Genomic DNA, 18758 nt, shown 5'->3' on the forward strand with positions numbered 1-18758 from the left:
AACAATTTTGCGTTATAACAAGTTCCTCATTAGAACAAATAAGTGATCTCTCAATCTCATATGGAAAGTATTAACAAGTCTTCTCTTAAATAATCGCATAATACCTTGCAACAGAGCGTTCCGCCTTAAGGGGAGCGGGAGTAGACAAAGTAGAAGCGAGAATGTCGGCTTGAGTAACACAAATATTGGTGAGAATCCAATGCCCCGAAAACCCAAGGGTTCCTCCACAAGGTTTGTCCACGGAGGGTGAGACAGGGCCTAAGATCAGGTCAAAAGGCGTAGTGGATGGACAACAAGAGAATATTTCTGCACTGCCCCTTGTTAGTTTCGAGGGATGGAGGAGACCAGATTAGCCGAAAGATAGTTATCAGTTCAAGGACGCAAGGTGCATGTAAATCTCTAATTCCTCAAAAGTAGCTTTTGGATATGTCTTCAATAAGGAATAAGATGGCAAAGATCTTGATATAAAGTCCATAGTAAAACTAACCTCTTCATTGATGGAAATTCGATCATATTGGAAGTTTTCATATGTTGGATGCTTGATTTGATTTTTGCATGATGCATCTTCGGGATTGCTTGTAGTCCTCAAAGATTTCAATAAATAGTTCCAACAGTTTTGGTTAAAATATGGCGAGCAAATATGTCAGGTTCCAATTGACTGGTTGATATTCATTGAGTTGACAAATTAACCGACTTATCCAATTTGGTTTTTAATGTCTTGGAACTGATAAGCAAAACTAGATAAATCCAATAAAATTAACACTATTTGGTCTACTTTGGGGCCAAAATTTTCATGTCCAAAACATGGTGGACACTGTATTATCTTGGTGGCCACCAAAGATAAAATTATTATAATAAATTGAAATTAAAATTGAGAAACAACGTTGGTGTTTCAGTTAGCTGTCACTGTTCCTAACATTCTCGTAAAAACTCAAAAAGCATCCATCATTTGACTTTTCAAGAATCAAAATGGAACCCTCCCGAAGCAGCATACTTTCTTTTTCTAAAATTTATATTCCATAATTTTAAATAGGAACAAAGTAACATTTAATTTTTTCAATTTGATCCTTAAATTTAGATTTCTTTCAAAAGCGATAATGTGACATTCTGAAATTGTGCTAACTTATCACCAGGAAATTTTTCATATAAAATCTAAAATTATAAAAATAGTTAAAAACAATTTAAGATATGGTACAATTTTAGAGTGTCACATCATCATACTTTAATAAAATCCAAATTCAAAGACTAAATTGAGAAAAACTACCAAATTTTCGAATTAATATGGACCCAAAAGGTTTAAAATCAAAATGAAAAGTTACTAAATTCGAATTAAATGTTATTTTATTTCTTTTAGATACAATATGAAAATGATTAATATGTTAAGAAAGAAATTAAAATGTGATAAATTATCTATAACATGAATTAATAATTTATTAAAATTTCTTTTAAGCCTAAGCTATAAAAGAAAAATCAATTGGACTAGTTGAATCGAGAAGAGTGATTTTTGCTCCGTAACTGTGTAAAAACTAGATTTTGAAGGAATTAATTAAAATTGGTTTAATCAATTGAACAAGTAAGTTTTATTTTTTAATATTTTATCTGTGATTTTTTGTTTAGGTAAATTTGAAGCTCTTTAATCTCTTCATTTTATATTAGGGTATGTTTGATAAACTGAAAGTTTAAGTACGTATTGAATTTTATTATGTTGTTTGATAAAAGTAAACGTTTATTTTTAAAATATTATTTATTATTTTTTGATGAATTACAATAACAAGTTAAAGCCCAAACAACTAACATGACTAACGCGACTCGAACCCAAGCCATACTTGAGGCAGTGAACACCCTTAACCATCAGGCCAAAAATAAATATAATATTTTATATTATTTTAAATGGTCTTGGATGAAAAATAAATATAGTAATTTGAATATCTCATTTTTTTAACGCATAAAAATAACATGAATATAAAAAAAGACAAATCTCAAAATTATATATTAACTTTGGTCTAATGTGCAATTTTATACATGAAAATTTGATTTGATTTAATTCTCGTATATTATTAATAAAATTATTGATATATCATCATTTTTATGTTTATAGGTTGCATATTATATTTATCAATATAAAAATAAATTGATGTATTTATTTATTTAAATATGTATGATAGAATCAAAATTAAAGTTTCATATGTACATTTAAACCACGACAAAAGTTTCATGTGTATAATTGCATCAAATTGCACATTAAATTAAAGTTCATATATAACTTTGAGATTTATCCCAACAAAAAAGTTGGGTAAACTGCACTCAAGATCACTAAACTATTAATCTGTTTACGTTTTAGTCACTCAACTTCAAAAAGTTAGAAAATGGTCTCTGAACTATTCAAAATTTATCATTTAAGTCATTGAAATATTTGAAAGTTTTTATTTAAGTCGCTAGATTATTAAGTTTTATTTAAATGTTCGGCTAGCGAGCTTTAAGCAACAATTCGATGATCAGTATTGTGGATTAATACCCATCAACAAGTAAAAGAACATACTTTATATTGAAGTCGATTGGACGGTTAGTGTCAAAGATTGAAGGAGAAAGCTATTTATATTTTGGTTTGCAAATTCATGACACTGAAAGTTGTTTCATGAAAAAGAACTAAAGTATAGAAGAGAAGGGGAATGAGAGCTTTCGGAACACAGAAGACCATACAATAGTTATTTTAATAGCCTAGTAACTTGAATTAAAACATCTGAATAGTTAATTGACTATTTTGTAACATTTTGAAGTTGAGTGACCAAAACATAAACTTACTAAGAGTTTTGTGACCTTGAATGCAATTTACCCTAATATTTAACACAGAAATATGACATGAGTACGAAAAAGAAGTTACAATGGCAATTATGTAAATGAAAAGAATTCGAGGGTCCTTTTCCATCAGATCGACCTTTTACCCGGCAAAAAAATTCCTTTCAAATAAATCCATCCATCTCACCATTAAAAAGAAAACCGCTAAAGCATAGCACCTGATCTGTAAAAACACATACAAAATTCCCTTCTCCCAGCTCTGATTACAAAAGAGATAACCTTTATTCATGGAAGACCTGCAATTTTCTAAACCGTTCACAGAGTTCCATTTTTTTTCTTCCATTATTAAATTTATATATCTTCTTTACTCAAATATTCCTTCCACTTTCTCAAGCCAAGAATCTCTTCTCTCCCTTCTCTGCCCCCTTTGCTTACTTTCTCCCCTTCAGATTCTTTCTTTTCTTTCCCTTCTTTTAACAATGGTTTCTCTCCTCTCCCTTCCTTGTTTTCTCTCTCACCCTTCTACTTTCCTCTCTCTCTCCCTCCCCCTCTCGTTTTCTTTCACAAATTTTGGTCTTTTTTTATTCAATAAAATATATACCCCATGGCTCCTCCACCGCCGCCGCCGCCTCCTCCTCCTCCCTCGGTTGTTAACCACCTCTCTCATCCTTGTATCTATGGTGGGTTGTTTTTTTGTTTTTTGAGTTTTGGTTTGAATTCTTTGATATGACCCTTTTTTTTTGGTTTATGGTATTGAATTTTTTATTATGGAAAAAGCAGGGGACTTTAACAATTCATATCCGGAGAGAAAATCAAGGATTATGAAGTGGTTGAGTAAGCTTTTTAAGTCAAGTTCAAGTGGTCGTCGTGGCGGCGGTAGTGGTGGTTATAATCCTCATTATCTAGGGGAAGAAAACATGGTTGTTCGTGCTCCGGTTAGGATGCCGGTAACTTTACTATCCTATATTGTTCTCTAAGTAATTTGGTTTACTTTCAAGCATATGAACATAATATTAGATTAAATTTTACATGAAAAAAGATGCCTATTGGGATTGAATTTTGTTGAGGGGAGGTGCGACTTGCTTTGGGAGCAGTCAGTGTGTCCCTACGATGGAGATATTGTGCCCGGGATATCTATGCTTGGTTTTATCTTTCCACTCCACGGAGAGCTCTTAACGGGTTCATAGAGTGGGAGCACCTCGCCTGCCAAGGGAAAATGTGAGCCTGTTGATGGCTCTTCGTGGAGTCGGGAGATAGACTAAACACAGACACCCCAAGCACAAGTCTTTTCCCAAAGGACACACTTTGAAGTCTTTTCCCAAAGAAGTCCAACCTCCCCTCAACAAATTTGTAGACTTGTGTTAGAACATTGTGTTCCTTTGTTGGGGTTAGATGATTTAGGAATGTTTTTGAGATCAAGTTTTGGTTTTATGTCAATAGGATGAACGTCCTAGGTCAAAGAAGGAACAAGAAGAATTAGATCATGCAATTGCACTTTCTTTATCTGAGGGAATGGGAAAACCAAATGGTAAGTTTTTTGATAGATTTCATCCTACATGACCCTCATTAATCTTTAATTCTTTCTCCTTGTAACCTCTTGATCTTTCACATACTTATTTGGTGTTATGGTGTTTTAGGTTACAATGAATGGCGACGAGACAATAATTATGGTGGAGCTTTACCTAGGGGAGCTGATAATGGTGGCTTGAATTCATCTGCATATCCTCCTTATGGCAATATGCAGTACCATCCTGTTGGATATAGGTAAAAAAGCTTTAACTCATAGTTGTAAAGCAATGTGAGATTATGTAAAAACTGAGTTCTAAGATGCCTTCTCTTGTGCCGTCCCACAGCCAAATCCCGGTTACTTAATGGGGAAGGCATCTTGGAACCAAAACTTGTATCTGATTAATTTATAATTGATGCCTATGACTTGCAGAGTATGTGCTGGCTGTCATCGTGAGATCGGATATGGCAATTACTTGGGATGCATGGGAGCATATTTTCATCCCAATTGCTTCCGTTGCCATTCCTGTGGGTATCCGATTACCGAGCATGAGGTAGTTTGATTCATTTTTTGTGTGTTCAGCTTTTCAAATATCGTATTGCTCTTCATATAGCTCTAAGCTTGTGTGTTTTCTTGTGGTGATTCAAGTTTTCTTTATCAGGGAGGGATCCATATCACAAAACTTGCTTCAAAGAACTGACACATCCTAAATGTGATGTTTGTCTCCAATTTGTAAGAATCTTTTTTGGTCATATCATTTGAATTATTAGTTCTATGAGTCACATTCTTATTTCCGATTATGTTGAGTTTCAGATTCCGACAAATGGAGCCGGTTTAATAGAGTATAGATGCCATCCATTTTGGTCCCAAAAGTATTGTCCATCACATGAACATGATAACACAGCTCGTTGCTGTAGTTGCGAACGTTTGGAGGTATGGATTCTCGGAACTGTTTGATTAAATGTGTGTTGAAGCTACAAATTTATTGTTCTGTTTTTCTCCTTGAAACCCTGTTTTTCTTCACAATTTTTGTCTCGTGAAGTCTTGGAATGTAAGATATTATTCGCTTGAAGATGGTCGGAGTTTATGCTTGGAATGCATGGAATCTGCAATCATGGACACTGGTGATTGCCAACCTCTATACCATGCCATTAGAGACTATTATGAAGGAATGAACATGAAACTAGACCAGCAAATTCCGATGCTTCTTGTTGAACGACAAGCACTTAATGAAGCTATTGTTGGAGAAAAGAATGTAACATTATGAACCCTTGTTCAATTTTTTACACTTTCGTATGTTTCATGGAATGGCTTTGATGTTTCAGTTTTGGTTCTTTCCAGGGATATCATCATATGCCTGAGACAAGGGGCTTATGTCTGTCTGAAGAACAGACAGTTACCAGTGTACGTCAACTGAACTAATTCCATGATTTTGCTTTGTTGATTGACATAAGTCTGACATTGATCTTCGTTTCATTTGTTGCAGATACTAAAGAGACCGCGAATAGGAGGCCGACAACTTATTGGCATGAGAACTCAACCTCAAAAGCTGACCAGGAAATGTGAAGTCACTGCCATTTTAGTTCTGTATGGTCTTCCAAGGTAATTCTTGCTTATGTTCTTTATGATTCAATTTATCTCTTGTTGTTCAGACAGTAATATTTGCCGCAATATGCAGACTGTTAACTGGGGCTATTCTTGCACACGAGTTAATGCACGGCTGGTTACGCCTCAAAGGTAGAATAGAACCGTAAACAATCCGCTTTCCTGCATGAAGTTTTTCAATATTCTTCCATTTTTATGTTGTGTTCTATACTGCAGGTTATCGGAACCTGAACCCTGAGGTTGAGGAAGGAATCTGTCAAGTGTTATCATACATGTGGCTTGAGTCTGAAGTACTACCAGGATCGAGCAGTAGAGCATCTACATCAGCTGCTTCATCATCCTCTTCGTCGTCTAAGAAAGGAGGGAAATCTAATGTTGAAAACAAGCTTGGTGAATTCTTCATTCACCAGATTGCTCATGATGCTTCCCCTGCCTACGGTGGGGGGTTTCGAGCTGCCAATGCAGCCGTCAATAGATACGGTTTACGTCAAACCTTAGACCATATTCGTCTGACCGGGGAATTTCCCATTGTAAAAACCTGAGTGTTGAGTCAGCTTGTCAAACATATTGGAGGTCATGACAGAAGATTGAAACAACTTCTCCCCAAAATTTTCATGGGGTTTACATGATCAACACAATGTTAAAGATTATGCTTTCTGGTTCAAAAGTAACTTGGTTTAAACATTTATTATTGTCTAATAAGATGAGTTTCTCTTTCTTTTTACCTTTGGCTCCTTGCTGTAACTTCCAATGGCATAAAAATGCTCAAGAACTTTACTGGAAAATCATATTTCAAATTTATAGAGATCCAAGCTGCTTTTAAGTTTGCATACTGATTTTTTCTTCATCATCACAAGTTTTTGAACCTTGATTTATAATACTAACTGTCACTTCAACCGCGGTTATATCAGCAAATTGCATATCAATTTAGTTCAGGTGCCAATTAGGTTGCATTTCATCTTTTTATTAAAAATAGACAAATTAAGATCAAAGTATAAAAAATAGACAAAAATTAAGATCAAAGTACAAATTATCCTTTTTGTTAAAATGTTCATATGTTCATATTGTTCCGTTTATATTGTTAAAATCTAACGTGATTAATAGAATAATTAAACAGTAACACGTGACGTGCTAAACTTATCTAATACTAATATGAATTTGCCCGATCTTTTAAAAAGGAGAACAAAATGCATTATAACTCCTAATACAAATTCCTCCCATGGGACTTTTACCACTGAGATCATAATTCTTCAAAGAGGACAATGATCTGAAAAGCACTACAATTTATGCACAAGTAAAGTTGCAGAATTTTCAGCACCTGCAACTTTTAAGATTAATGATAAAATTACAGCAGATATAATCCAAAGACTCATTGTAAGAGTTAAAAGATTACTAAAAATTTAAGTTATGAATGTAATGATACATGCCAATGATTTCTGCAATTAAGTAAAAACTTGAACCTGGGAAAAGGGTGTTCGTAGATGATCACCATCGATATTGAATCTTTAATGATGCAGACATCATAGGGTACACTTGAAATGTATGTCACCATCCATCTATATACATGGAAAAATGTATTTATCACAGTAGCATAACAAAATCTGCCACTGCAAAATGAGCTATGAAAGTTAAATTGTGTTGTGCTATCACATAAACCAATTCAACCAATCTGTAGTTTCAGTTGCGGTTTGAACGGTTGGATTTAAGAAAATGAACTATAATTTTGTGGTAACATCTGCTAAAAGGGTCTTCAATGTTTCATAGGTCATGAAACATATACCGACACCGGGTACCACTTTGTAATATTCAGGCAATATCCCTCTATATAAGCCACGAAAGCCTTCGGTCTGGAATATGTGTTTAAATGTGCCAAAAAGCCCTGTTTTGTAAACACGGGCTCGTCCACCAGCTCCCTCTAACTGTTTCCGTCGCCTAATGAGATCCAATGGAAATATTGCTGCATTTATAAAGAACACAAATGAAAGAGTCATGAATTACTTTATCTAACACATTAAAAGGCAGTTCATAGATGACAATTTAATATTGCATAGATCCAACACATTAAGAGGTTCTACTTAGAAACACAAACCAACCAAACAACGTAATCACACAGAAATTTTCTCGATAAATATGCTAGTTTCAACTGCTAAAGTGAAAAAAATCCAAGCTATCAACAAACAGCATGCTATCACATATTTATAATTTAACATTGAAAACAAGCTTTCAAACGATGACTTCCCTGCCAACTAAGGAATCCTCAACTTGAATGCCAGAAACCGATAATTGAACATTTGATCATAAAAAGGAGAAAGCAATTAAATTGTGTTATGGTCAACATGATTTAGTAAGAAAGTCAACAAGAACTACCATTGGCAATGTAAGTAATATTAAACGCGGGTTTAGACTGACCCGAATAGGTATTACACTGAACCCCTTATAGATCTTTTGCAGCAAGTAAAAAAGATCTATGCAAAAGCTAGAAACCTGGTTACAACCTGAGTACCCCAAGGAAAACCTAAGAGATGAGAGATAAACACAACACCACAAAATGTGACCGAAACCATGTCAAGGCTGCACAATCTCACCCACAATTGTCTTTTTCATAAGGAATAATGGTTAGCTTCCATTAATAGAAGCTAGTAGTTTGACCCTGCTCACACGTTTGAATCACTATTTTGTTAGTAAAATATCTGTCCTATGTACAATATTGAGCTTACTCCACATTTGGTACAAATTAATGGTGAGTTCCTGGAAAAAAGCACCAGCAACATCACAAGGACTTCGATCCACTAAGCCTAACCGAGAAGCATACCTCAAGGAGGATACCTCTCTCACACTGATATCTTGAGGAAGCAGTATTAGTTCACCTGAGAGTAGAGCATTACGGGACAAACTGCAATCCTTGGGGAGAAAAGTTGTTGAAAAAAACCCGTAATAGAGCGAAGTTATAACCAAGTTTGACATAAGAATAAATAACGGTAGAGAAGAGAAAAATGGTAAATTTCTTGTTGACTTCCTTACTAAACCTCTCATGCCATTACAAAAAACAACTCCGGTTTGGGTCACGGCTCTAGGATGCAATCTGGTTTAGATTCTTAATGCAGAGCCTGCACCGTAACCTGCTTCTCTGCACCAAAAGCATAGTAAACAGCTGAAAGTATTAACCTCTATAGTTAAATAATGACATTGTTAGATCAAATTAACTTTTAAGCATTTCAACCAAAAATGTTTCAGCCAAAACAGCATTACAAACGACAAGTTACGCAACATGATCTAGCAATATACAACTGAAAATAGAGAAAACATTTACCTAAAAGATAGTTATTCAGGAAAAATAGAACAATGCAGTGAAGTGGATCCACACAAGTGTAAACTATCTCGAAGGCAACATCAAATTAAGTGCTCGTTTGTTAAATAACCAAAAAAGAAGAAAATAATGAAAATAAATCACAGATTTCAGAAATTTGCAATGTATAAAGATTACTCACCTGTTGATGATGCAATCCCAGAAAGACTGCCACAAGTTAGACTGACCAGGACAGTGGAATCATGGGGCCTAATGTGAAGTTGATTAAAGAAAAAAGGAGAGAAAAGAATTGAGCTTAGAAAAGTAATGATTTATGAAATAATAATTAGAAGAAGACACTATTTATTGTTCTAAGATGATTAATTACCTGCGTGACTGCCAAAAAGACCTCAAGCTCTCATATACTGAAAAGCTAATTGCTATGCTGGGTCCAACACCTAAGAGAGTCGTTCCAAGTCCTTTGTATAGGCCTAAAACCCCCTCATCTTTGCAAATAGTTCGTAAAGCATGCCAAATGCCTCTGTAGTATGTATCATTTGTCTGTATATATAGAAGAAAAATAGAGATGCTTAAATATCACTCCTAGTTGTAAATAATGTAAATCAAGAAACCCTTTAAGACCCAAAAGGAAGCATGTGCATGCATCTCCGTCATGTAAACTAGCCATTGGTGATACAAGTTCAGTCGATATCAGGAAAACAAAGAACAAACGAAAATGAAAAAAACTATTAACCTACGTAAAGCAATGAAAATTATTTTGTTAAGGGCATATGAATATGACCTGGGCTGCGAGACGTGTTCTAACAAGATCCAGTGGATATGTAGCAGATGCAGCAGTAATTCCTGCCAAGCCACCGGCTACAAAATGTATGCAAATGTCGGCACTCATACTCTTACCATGATTTTCCGATCCTGGAAGCATATATAGTAACTGAAACAAAGAATAATTATCAAAATGTTAGAAGAAAAATGCTGAAAAGAAACAGAGAACGTCAAAGAGTATGGTGTCTAGAATCTTAGTACCAACCTTCTTATACTGCTCATAGGCATAGAAATTTAAAGAAGAATACGGCAGACGATGTGCGATAGTGACAAGATTCCCTTTCCAGAAGGCTCTGAAACCTTCTTCACCAACAATACGTGATGCTTCACGCCATATACTAGCTTTTCTTAATGTGGCAGCATCAGAGTGCATACCTTGCACCTACAAGATATGACGACAAAAAACAAGGTTATCACAGGGTTGCCAATTCATGGAAAGGCAAAAACACGATACGATAAACTAGTTATGATAGCAAGCAAATGGCATGAAGATTGGATGACAGAATCTAAAACAAGGATTCAACAAATAAAGGATGGAGAATAACAACATTTTATCAGTATCCACGCATGAAAGGCTCATTGCATAGACATTATACATAGCACATCATATGGTTTAACCCAACTAATTTGAAATGCATAAGCTACCCTATCATATTATTGTTTCATACACAAAAGGTGAAGACAATATCGGTTTCCAGAATTCATAGACATTCATATCACCCTCAAAGATAATTTAACTCCATATTTGTAAAAACAATTTGTGCAATGACTTACAAATACAGAACCAAAGCATACCAAAAGGTAATCAGAGTTTTTGCTGCCCTATACACTTCCATCAATTGACAAAAATACATCAATATTTCCCAAAGTTACCATCTTTAATGCAAAATTCATCAAAATACCACCAAACCGTCATTTTTTTTCAATAAATTAAATCAAACCAAAATACAATTAACCCCAAAACCATCTCAAACACCCCCAAGCTATCTTTAAAAAAAGGTGAACAAAAATAGCTAAAAGAACCAAAACCTGAAAAAGAATGGTGAGACGAGCAAGAGGAGCAGTACAAGTCTTGCTTAAAGCACCAGCAACCCCACCAGCAAGCAACTGAGAGACAGTACCGATCTGGGTTTTTTGAGCTTGTAATAACTCTTGCTGTTGCTGCTTAAATTTCAAGCTTGTTGTTTCAACCCCACCATTTGTTCCCCCTCCTCCATGGCTTGAATTTACCACACCAACTCTTGCTTCCGTCTGCATATCTAAATGTAACCCAAAAATAGTTGCAAAATTTACCAAAGACTGCAAATCTATTAGGTAAAAAGAAACAGAGCTTCGGTTTTTTAGGAACAAAAATCAAAGCTTGAATTTAAAGATTTTTTCTTTATTTGTTGTTATTTTTCTTTACGCTTCTTACAAAAGTTTCAGTCTTCGCTTTTTCTATTCTTTTTCCCCGAAAGGTTGAGTGAGACGATGTCGTTTTTAATGTTAATCAGTTACCACCATCTAAATCTACCGAACCGACTTCCCTCTTTGTTTACAGCCGTTGATCTATCTGACTTTTCTATCAAGTCAATATTTTCCTAAAACACTTCTTTTAAATAATTATTTCCTTATATATTTGTTTGATAGATTTTTTTTATTTTACTATTGTAAGTATAAATACAATCATAAAGTAATATATAAAATCAACTACTATAAATACTATTTAATTGATAATTAAAATATGTGTTTACAAGAAAATCAATCACTATAAGTAGGAATGAAAGTGATAATCTAAAATATTTGAATATATATCAAAATAAATCTAGAAAAGATAAGTATACATTCGAATTGATAATTGAAATATATTTGGATCTTAATCGAAAGGGTTAAAAACTATATAGAGCTTAAATTTTGTAATCATTCTCATATCGGGGTCTTAAATATTTTCTTTGATCTGAGTTAGGCCCTGAACTTTGACAGTTATTTCCACCCCGAGGATTAAACTAGACAACTATTCTTACATTGGGGTTTGAACTTTTTTTTTTAAGTTAGTCCTTAAACTTGGCAGTTATTCTCATGATAAGGTTTGAATTTGGTAATTGTTCCCACATTGGGATTTGAGCTTTAGGTTTTCTACGTATTAACTCGGACAAAAAAAAGTTAAAACCTAAATCTAGAAAAATTTATCAAGTTTAGCGCCTAACTTGGACTAAAAAAGTTTAGGTCCCAATGTGAGAATAATTGCCAAGTTCAAAGCTTAACTTGGATAAAAAAAATTAGGCCCCAATATGAGAAAAATTACTAAATTCAAGCCCCAAAAATGATTTAACCCTTACCAAAATAAATCAAGATAGGGTAAATGTAGGACATATTTAAGGCAAATCGATACATGTTACAAATTAGAATAGTGAATGCTAATAACAAGATTTGAACCTTAGTTTTTAAGGTACCGATAAAAGATTTAGTCACTGTTCTTTATGTCATTAATATATCACTTGATAAAACGAGGAATCATCTATATCCATATTAATACTAATTGTTTAATTCAGTTTGATATCACGTGTGATGTTTACTTTATTTTAAATCGACATAAAACGCTTAGATTGTATAAAATAAATAATTATCTATCTTCTCTTCAAAAACAACCTCCATTTAAAAACTATAATTCTTTTAAAAGTATTTCTTAAAAACTAATTATATATTTTAAAATTATTCACTATCTTATAAAAATTAATAAAATAAATCTAAAACATGTCTAATTTTGATATAAAAAAAACCTTTTCAAATAATAAAAATAAATATTACTAATATTTATCAAAATAAATACCACTCAGAGGGTGGTATCATGGTAACGGTTGTAGGTGGTTTTTGCTTCCATAGGATATACTGGAACGAATATGCTTTCAGTTTGGAATTTTCCTTTTCCACCACGTGCGGCAATTCCATTTAACGTTGGATTTTAAGGTCGGTTAATATTGTTTCCAATCAGATGCTTCCACGTGTGTCCCTCGCCGGAAACACCGTTGTTTTTTGTTTCTCACGCGATAGCACCGCCCCTATTGTATACTTTCTTCACCTATAGGAAGATCAGCTGCGGAAGTGATTATCTTTACTCTCTTGCAATCGCCAGTTTATTCATAGGAAATTTAATTTAATTTTTTGTTAATGAAAATAAGAAAAGGATTTTGTACCCCTTCAATTTAAGTTTGAGTTATTTTATTATAAATTGTAAAGCTTATTATTATTATGAAATAAAGTATATTTTAAAAATTTTATATTAATTAGACGAAAAATCGAGAAATTAAAAATCGATCCGAATAGATACTATTTGGATGGTTTTGTTCGAAGTTAAAAATTGGCATTAATAAAACTAAACTTGATTCTATTTTTATTTAATTTTAATTTTTATGATGTAATATGTAAAAAATATTTCTAAAATAAACTATATAATTGATTTTTATTTACTTGGAATATTAATTTTTAAAAATATTTATGAAAAAACTTTAAAACTTTATAATAAAGTCTAATATACAAAATTATAATAGGCCTAAAAGCTTGTTTTTTTATTTAAAATTATCTCTCTCAAAATTATTGGCGAAAGACGAAACGGATAAAGAAAACTTGGAGGAGCGTCCCATGTTGATCATTCTAAAAACACTAATCAATTACACTGACATGATTGTGACTTATGAATTCAATTACTATTTCAATCATGGCTCATAGTAAACATTCAATGCACTTTGAATTGAAACAGTTGATTAAATCTCAATCAAAAGATGACCCACACACCACGATTACATGCAAAGGAAACTGTTTATAAAGACACTCAAATCACCCACCATTATCAATTTCATGGAGCTGTGGTGGTTCTTCCAACAAAGCAGCTGCCTATCTCGGCTATGTGCATCCCAATTCGCTTAGTGCCTTACGAAGAGTGAGTTCCTTAATCAAGAAGAAAATGGAGTACACATATCATCATCATCATCATCATCATTTTTCTATACTAGTAATAATGGAAATTATGAATTAATAATTACCGGATTTGGATGGAGGGAATGTGGCGCACTTTATAGAAATCTTCTCCTTTTGTTCCATTTTTCACTTGAATCTTCTCTTCTAGTGACCTCCTCATGTCTGTTAGTTTTAATTCTTGGAGAGTGGTAATATACCTTAGCCCTTCTGGAATCATTTTCAAGTTGTAAATGTCATTGAAATACAAACTTCGAAGACGTGGCATTGCGCCTTCTTCTATCTCCCACTCCTTCAACTTTCGTAGAGAAATCATTTCAAGAGAATCAAGTTGAGGAAACCCATGGATAGAGCAAACCATTTTAGCCCCCACATAAGCATTATCCCTTAATCTAAGAATCCTCAAACAAGGCAGCTTTTTCAATACTCCCATTGGATCATGAATCATCTTGGAGGAACACAATGTTAACTTGACAATGTTTGGCGGAAGAAATTTCGAAACATGATGGCTCGGACATAGATCTTCTTTTATCTCTCCTCTTAATTCTAGTTTAGAAAGGTGATGACATTGAGAAAGGAGTTCCAAATCTGAAGAAGATATTGCGATTGGACCCAAATAAAACTCCATGTACAATGACCTAAGACGATGCAATTTAATCAGCAACATTAAGATAGGCTTCACATCTTTCCGTCTATTAAATACTAATCCTAAACGTTGAATATTAGTCAACCTAAGCACCATATTGTTTTCAATTAACTTCCTGTCCACCACTATATACTTCAACGTTTGAACATTGTTTGAACAAAACCTCGACCGCCATTGCAATGCTTCTTTCATCCACGACTTAGAGCCTCGAGCATATAGTAAAATATGTCTTAAACGTTCTAACTTGAATAAAACATTAGGAATTACTAATTTTGACCCCCATTGGAGATATAGAGTGTGTAAACTCTTCAACTGGCCAATGGTGTGGGGTAAGATGATTTGATTACCTTGCATCTTCAGGTACCTCAAATGATGGAGATTACCAATTTCAGATGAAACATGCCATTTGTCGACATCCCTTCTCACAAGATTCAACACCCTTAAAAACTTGAAGTTTTTGCATTCTGAAATGTGGAGTTTTATCAATTCCGCATTCTGAAATAGCAACAAAGAACGTAGCTTTAGATGTTCTCCTTTCAAAGAAACATGCCTTTTGCTAGGATGAATAGCAATTCTTCGTAGCATAAATTTCTCCAATGTCACATTAAATTCAGTCAATGGTGGCTGAATAATTTCCAAGAATTTCTCCTCTCTTGCTTTCTCTATACATAAGTCCCTCAAGAGGTCATGCATCCGACATGTTTTCACATTTATTCCTGTATAGTCCCGCTTAACAACTTGAACCAAACTTCTATTTATGAGCTCTTCTAAGAATTGTTCGCCTATATCCTCCATTAATATTTCGGTGCTTTCTAATGATGGTGGAATGAAACCTTCAGCAATCCATAATTGAATAAGTTCCTTCTTTGATATCTCCCAATCTTCTGGATAATGACTAAGATATAGAAAGCATGGCTTTAAATGGTAAGGCAAATCGTTGTAGCTTAAAGCCAAAATTCCATGCACTGCATCATATTGATGATCATGTTGGAACCCTCTTAAGTGTCCATTGAAGATATTTCTGTGAACCATCTCCCACTGGACCAATGAGTGTTTTGTTGCTAGCAAGCCCCCCAACACAACAATTGCTAGAGGCAAGCCCCCACATTTCTTCACCATCTGTCTCCCGAATTTCTCAAATTCTTCCAAGCAGGCATGAGAACCTATCTTGTTTCGAGGGAATGCTTTGCTTCTAAAAAGCTTCCAACTTTCATCATCTGTAAGAAATGGGAGCTCTATCGGAGAGTTGCAAGGATCAGCAACTATAGCTACATTCTTATTGCGTGTTGTGAACAAAAATTTGCTTCCTTTTTTTCCTCGTGGAAAAGCGGGTTTAAGAATATCCCAATCTTCACTTCTCCAGATATCATCGAAGACTATCAAATACTGCTTTTCTTTCAAAACATTTGAAAGTCTTTTAACCAATTGATTCTCATTTAGATTATCAATTGATGCTCTTTCATGTTGAACTTTCATCAGGACATCAAGCAAAACTTCTCTTGGCTTACATTGTTGAGATATAGAAACCCAAGCTAAGCAATCGAAATGTCGTCTCACATAAATGTGTTTATATACTGTTCTGGCTAGAGTAGTCTTTCCGATGCCCCCCATGCCAACTATTGAGACGACGGCGTGGGGTCTGTCATCTTCAGTCATCAATTGGGCTAGGACATCCTTGATGCTAACCCCCAAGCTAATGACATCCTCTTCCTCAACATGCGAGAATGTCCTCCTTAACCGTTGTTGCACCCTAGAAATAGAGCTAGACCCCTCTCCTTCACCGGATATCTCATAGGCCGGAAGACTCTTGGAAATGTTTTTAAGCTTAATCTGGATTACTTTGACCTGCACCCCTATTTTGTGCAAATGAAAAGGCTTGGTGAAAATGGAGGTGAATCTCTTGACGATTCCTTGAAATCCTCCTTGATGTGCACATTCAAGAATGAAGGAGTCGATAACATCTTCAGCATCGTAAGCAAGATCTCTGATCTCCGACACCCGATTGCAGAAACGCTCGTCTTGGTCTGGGTTACGATCAGCGTCCTTCAAGAAGCACTCCATACGCTTCAGTTCAGCCTTTAGGCTCTCAACTTGATCTTTCACATCTTTGAGAAAAACTGCTTCATGGATGAGCAAATCTGAAATTCTTTCCACAGCTAAGGACACAATAGCACCTGCCATATCTCAAACTGATTGATGAACTCTTAAAACAATCCTGGAAATTGAGAGAGTTTCAGCAACAGTGGATGTTGTGAATTCTCATGAAAGACTAAATAAGCACTTTGAATTCATACGGTAAATTAATATCAACCAACACATCACCCACCATAATTAGATTATCAAGGAAAAAAACTATGATCAATCAGACAAAACGTTGGATAACTAAACTTCATTAATGAAAATCTGTAGAATCTGATCAAATTACTAACCAATCACTTCATCAATGAAAACTGGTTCAACAGCTACAGGACACAACAATAGCATCTGCCATTTCTTCTGTTGGTCGAAAATTCTGAATTGATAACTATTTTGAATATCCACAAGTATATGTAGAAAATTGCACAAATTTATGTAGAAAATTGCACAAATTTATGTAGAAAATTCTGACTTGATAATTATCTGAAGTCCCACAACTATTTGAAGACCCAAAAGCCATCGCTTACGGTTTATAGCATCCAAAAAAGAAACGTCAATATTGATTATTATTTGGTTAAAATATGTTATAAGTCCTTGCATTCTTTGAAAACTTAAAATTTAGTCTTTATATTTTTATTTGTAAAATTTGGTCTCTTTATTTTTAGATTTTAAAATTCAAGTCTAAATATTAACATTATTGTTTTTCAGTTAAATTGAAGTTCATTATGATATTTTTTTTAGTTACATGACTACCACGTGTGTATTTTTTTATTTTAAAATATCACATAAATAAATTTAATAAAAAAAATTTAACGTAAACTTGAACTTTGAAAATTAAAAAACATATGAACTAAATTTCTAAAAATAAAAACATAGAGTCTCGAAATATGAGTAGGCTTGCCAAAGCTTGAAAAATGAGATTGGACAAAAAGTGTAAGCTCATCTTATCATTCGAGGTACGGTTGTTCAAACGGTTAACCAAACCAAACTAGTATTAACCGAATTAATCGAAATTTTTAATCCTTTAACCGTTAACTGAACTAATTAAATTTTTTTCAAAAAAAATTAACTGAACCGAAATATTTTGGTTAATTCAGTCGGTTAACCGAAATTTATATGTTTTTCTTTTTTTCTTTTTGTTAAAACAAGTATAAAACATATATAAATTTTTTTGATAATGTTCATTTGACTGAGTTAACCAAATTAACCGAATTAATTGAATTAGTAAAAGCCTAATACATATAATATATAATATTATTTATTAAAATTTTTTAATTACCCGATTTCAAACCGAATTAACTATTAACCAAAATTTCAAAAAATCTTTAACTGACCTCCGACCAAACTAGATCGGTTAACCGACCGATTAATCGAATTAGATCGGTTTGGTCGAATAATTGCTACAATTTATACTTTCACTTCAATCGGAAAAAACCAATTTTATGTCGAGTTGAACTAGGCTTAAATTACTCTATTTTATATAGGGTTGGACTTGAACAAAATATCAAGCCCATTATTCGGATTAGGCTGAGACAATGTTTAAAAACTCCTTATCTAGGTTCGATCCCAGTTCGATCTGACCATACGTCTTCTAGAAAAATTAAAATACTTGAAACAATTTATATTAATAATTAGATATATTTTATAAATAAAATAATTATTTATTTAAAGGAAGAAGTATTGCAGTTCTAGGCAGTCCAACAATCAAGCAAATTGGGAGAATTTGAGCAATAACACAAATTCTTCAGAATTTGCATAAAAGATTAAAGGAGCACTTTGAATTGAAATAGTTGATTAAATGGTCTCAATGAAGACATCATCATCTACCACCATAATTACATGCAAATTAAGGAACCATTTGTAAAGAGAATCAAAGTAAGCAGATTACTAAGGAAAACGCAGAATCTAGAAACGATGGTGGATAAATAATCTTCATCAATGGAAATCTATCATCTTCAACCTCACATTATGTAGTATTTCATTTCTTA

The 18758-nt window shown here is 33.8% G+C and overlaps 3 protein-coding genes across 7 annotated transcripts; 1 reads left to right on the forward strand and 2 right to left on the reverse strand.

Annotated features, from left to right (window-relative positions):
- Positions 1-3032: 3032 nt before the first annotated feature.
- LOC105777061 (protein DA1-related 2) lies at positions 3033-6632 on the forward strand. 2 transcript variants are annotated; one of them, XM_012600114.2, is made up of 12 exons: positions 3033-3476; positions 3574-3743; positions 4237-4324; positions 4434-4560; positions 4736-4856; positions 4952-5035; positions 5117-5236; positions 5346-5558; positions 5645-5707; positions 5790-5905; positions 5982-6040; positions 6125-6632. In XM_012600114.2, the coding sequence occupies exons 1-12, from the start codon at positions 3401-3403 to the stop codon at positions 6448-6450; spliced, it is 1563 nt and encodes a 520-aa protein (XP_012455568.1). In that variant the 5' UTR covers positions 3033-3400; the 3' UTR covers positions 6451-6632. The 2 variants fall into 2 exon arrangements, with proteins under 2 accessions (XP_012455568.1, XP_012455569.1); XM_012600115.2 differs by having other exon boundaries at positions 3034-3476; positions 3577-3743.
- A 737-nt stretch (positions 6633-7369) lies between these two features.
- Positions 7370-11459, reverse strand: LOC105777062 (uncharacterized). 4 transcript variants are annotated; one of them, XR_008189901.1, is made up of 8 exons: positions 11067-11459; positions 10243-10419; positions 9997-10146; positions 9583-9755; positions 9397-9464; positions 9219-9281; positions 8721-9035; positions 7718-7865 (listed from the first exon to the last, which is right to left on the reverse strand). XR_008189901.1 is itself a non-coding variant. In XM_052622037.1 (7 exons), exons 1-7 carry the CDS (start codon positions 11292-11294, stop codon positions 9004-9006), a joined length of 891 nt encoding a protein of 296 aa, XP_052477997.1. In that variant the 5' UTR covers positions 11295-11459; the 3' UTR covers positions 8521-9003. The 4 variants fall into 4 exon arrangements, 3 of the variants coding, with proteins under 3 accessions (XP_012455570.1, XP_052477997.1, XP_052477998.1); XM_052622037.1 differs by lacking the exon at positions 7718-7865 and having other exon boundaries at positions 8521-9035; XM_012600116.2 differs by lacking the exons at positions 8721-9035; positions 9219-9281 and having other exon boundaries at positions 7370-7865; positions 11067-11457.
- Positions 11460-13740: 2281 nt separating this feature from the next.
- On the reverse strand, positions 13741-17102 carry LOC105774984 (disease resistance protein RPP8-like). Its single transcript, XM_052622035.1, has 2 exons — positions 14057-17102; positions 13741-13961 (listed from the first exon to the last, which is right to left on the reverse strand). Exons 1-2 carry the CDS (start codon positions 16813-16815, stop codon positions 13937-13939), a joined length of 2784 nt encoding a protein of 927 aa, XP_052477995.1. The 5' UTR covers positions 16816-17102; the 3' UTR covers positions 13741-13936.
- Between the last annotated feature and the right edge of the window lie 1656 nt (positions 17103-18758).

The sequence above is a fragment of the Gossypium raimondii genome, chromosome 10 (assembly GCF_025698545.1).
Source record: "Gossypium raimondii isolate GPD5lz chromosome 10, ASM2569854v1, whole genome shotgun sequence".
NCBI lineage: Eukaryota > Viridiplantae > Streptophyta > Magnoliopsida > Malvales > Malvaceae > Gossypium > Gossypium raimondii.

Excerpts from the sequence above, each read along its gene's own strand:
- LOC105777061 (XM_012600114.2), top strand. The coding sequence starts at position 3,401 with ATGGCTCCTCCACCGCCGCCGCCGCCTCCTCCTCCTCCCTCGGTTGTT. Across the intron at positions 3,744-4,236 it reads GTGCTCCGGTTAGGATGCCG|GATGAACGTCCTAGGTCAAA; the intron begins GTAACTTTACTA and ends TTATGTCAATAG. Across the intron at positions 4,561-4,735 it reads TACCATCCTGTTGGATATAG|AGTATGTGCTGGCTGTCATC; the intron begins GTAAAAAAGCTT and ends TATGACTTGCAG.
- LOC105777062 (XM_012600116.2), bottom strand. The coding sequence starts at position 11,294 with ATGCAGACGGAAGCAAGAGTTGGTGTGGTAAATTCAAGCCATGGAGGA. Across the intron at positions 10,420-11,066 it reads GTCTCACCATTCTTTTTCAG|GTGCAAGGTATGCACTCTGA; the intron begins GTTTTGGTTCTT and ends CATATCTTGTAG. Across the intron at positions 9,756-9,996 it reads GAACACGTCTCGCAGCCCAG|ACAAATGATACATACTACAG; the intron begins GTCATATTCATA and ends CTATATATACAG.
- LOC105774984 (XM_052622035.1), bottom strand. The coding sequence starts at position 16,815 with ATGGCAGGTGCTATTGTGTCCTTAGCTGTGGAAAGAATTTCAGATTTG. Across the intron at positions 13,962-14,056 it reads ATTCCCTCCATCCAAATCCG|GAACTCACTCTTCGTAAGGC; the intron begins GTAATTATTAAT and ends TTCTTGATTAAG.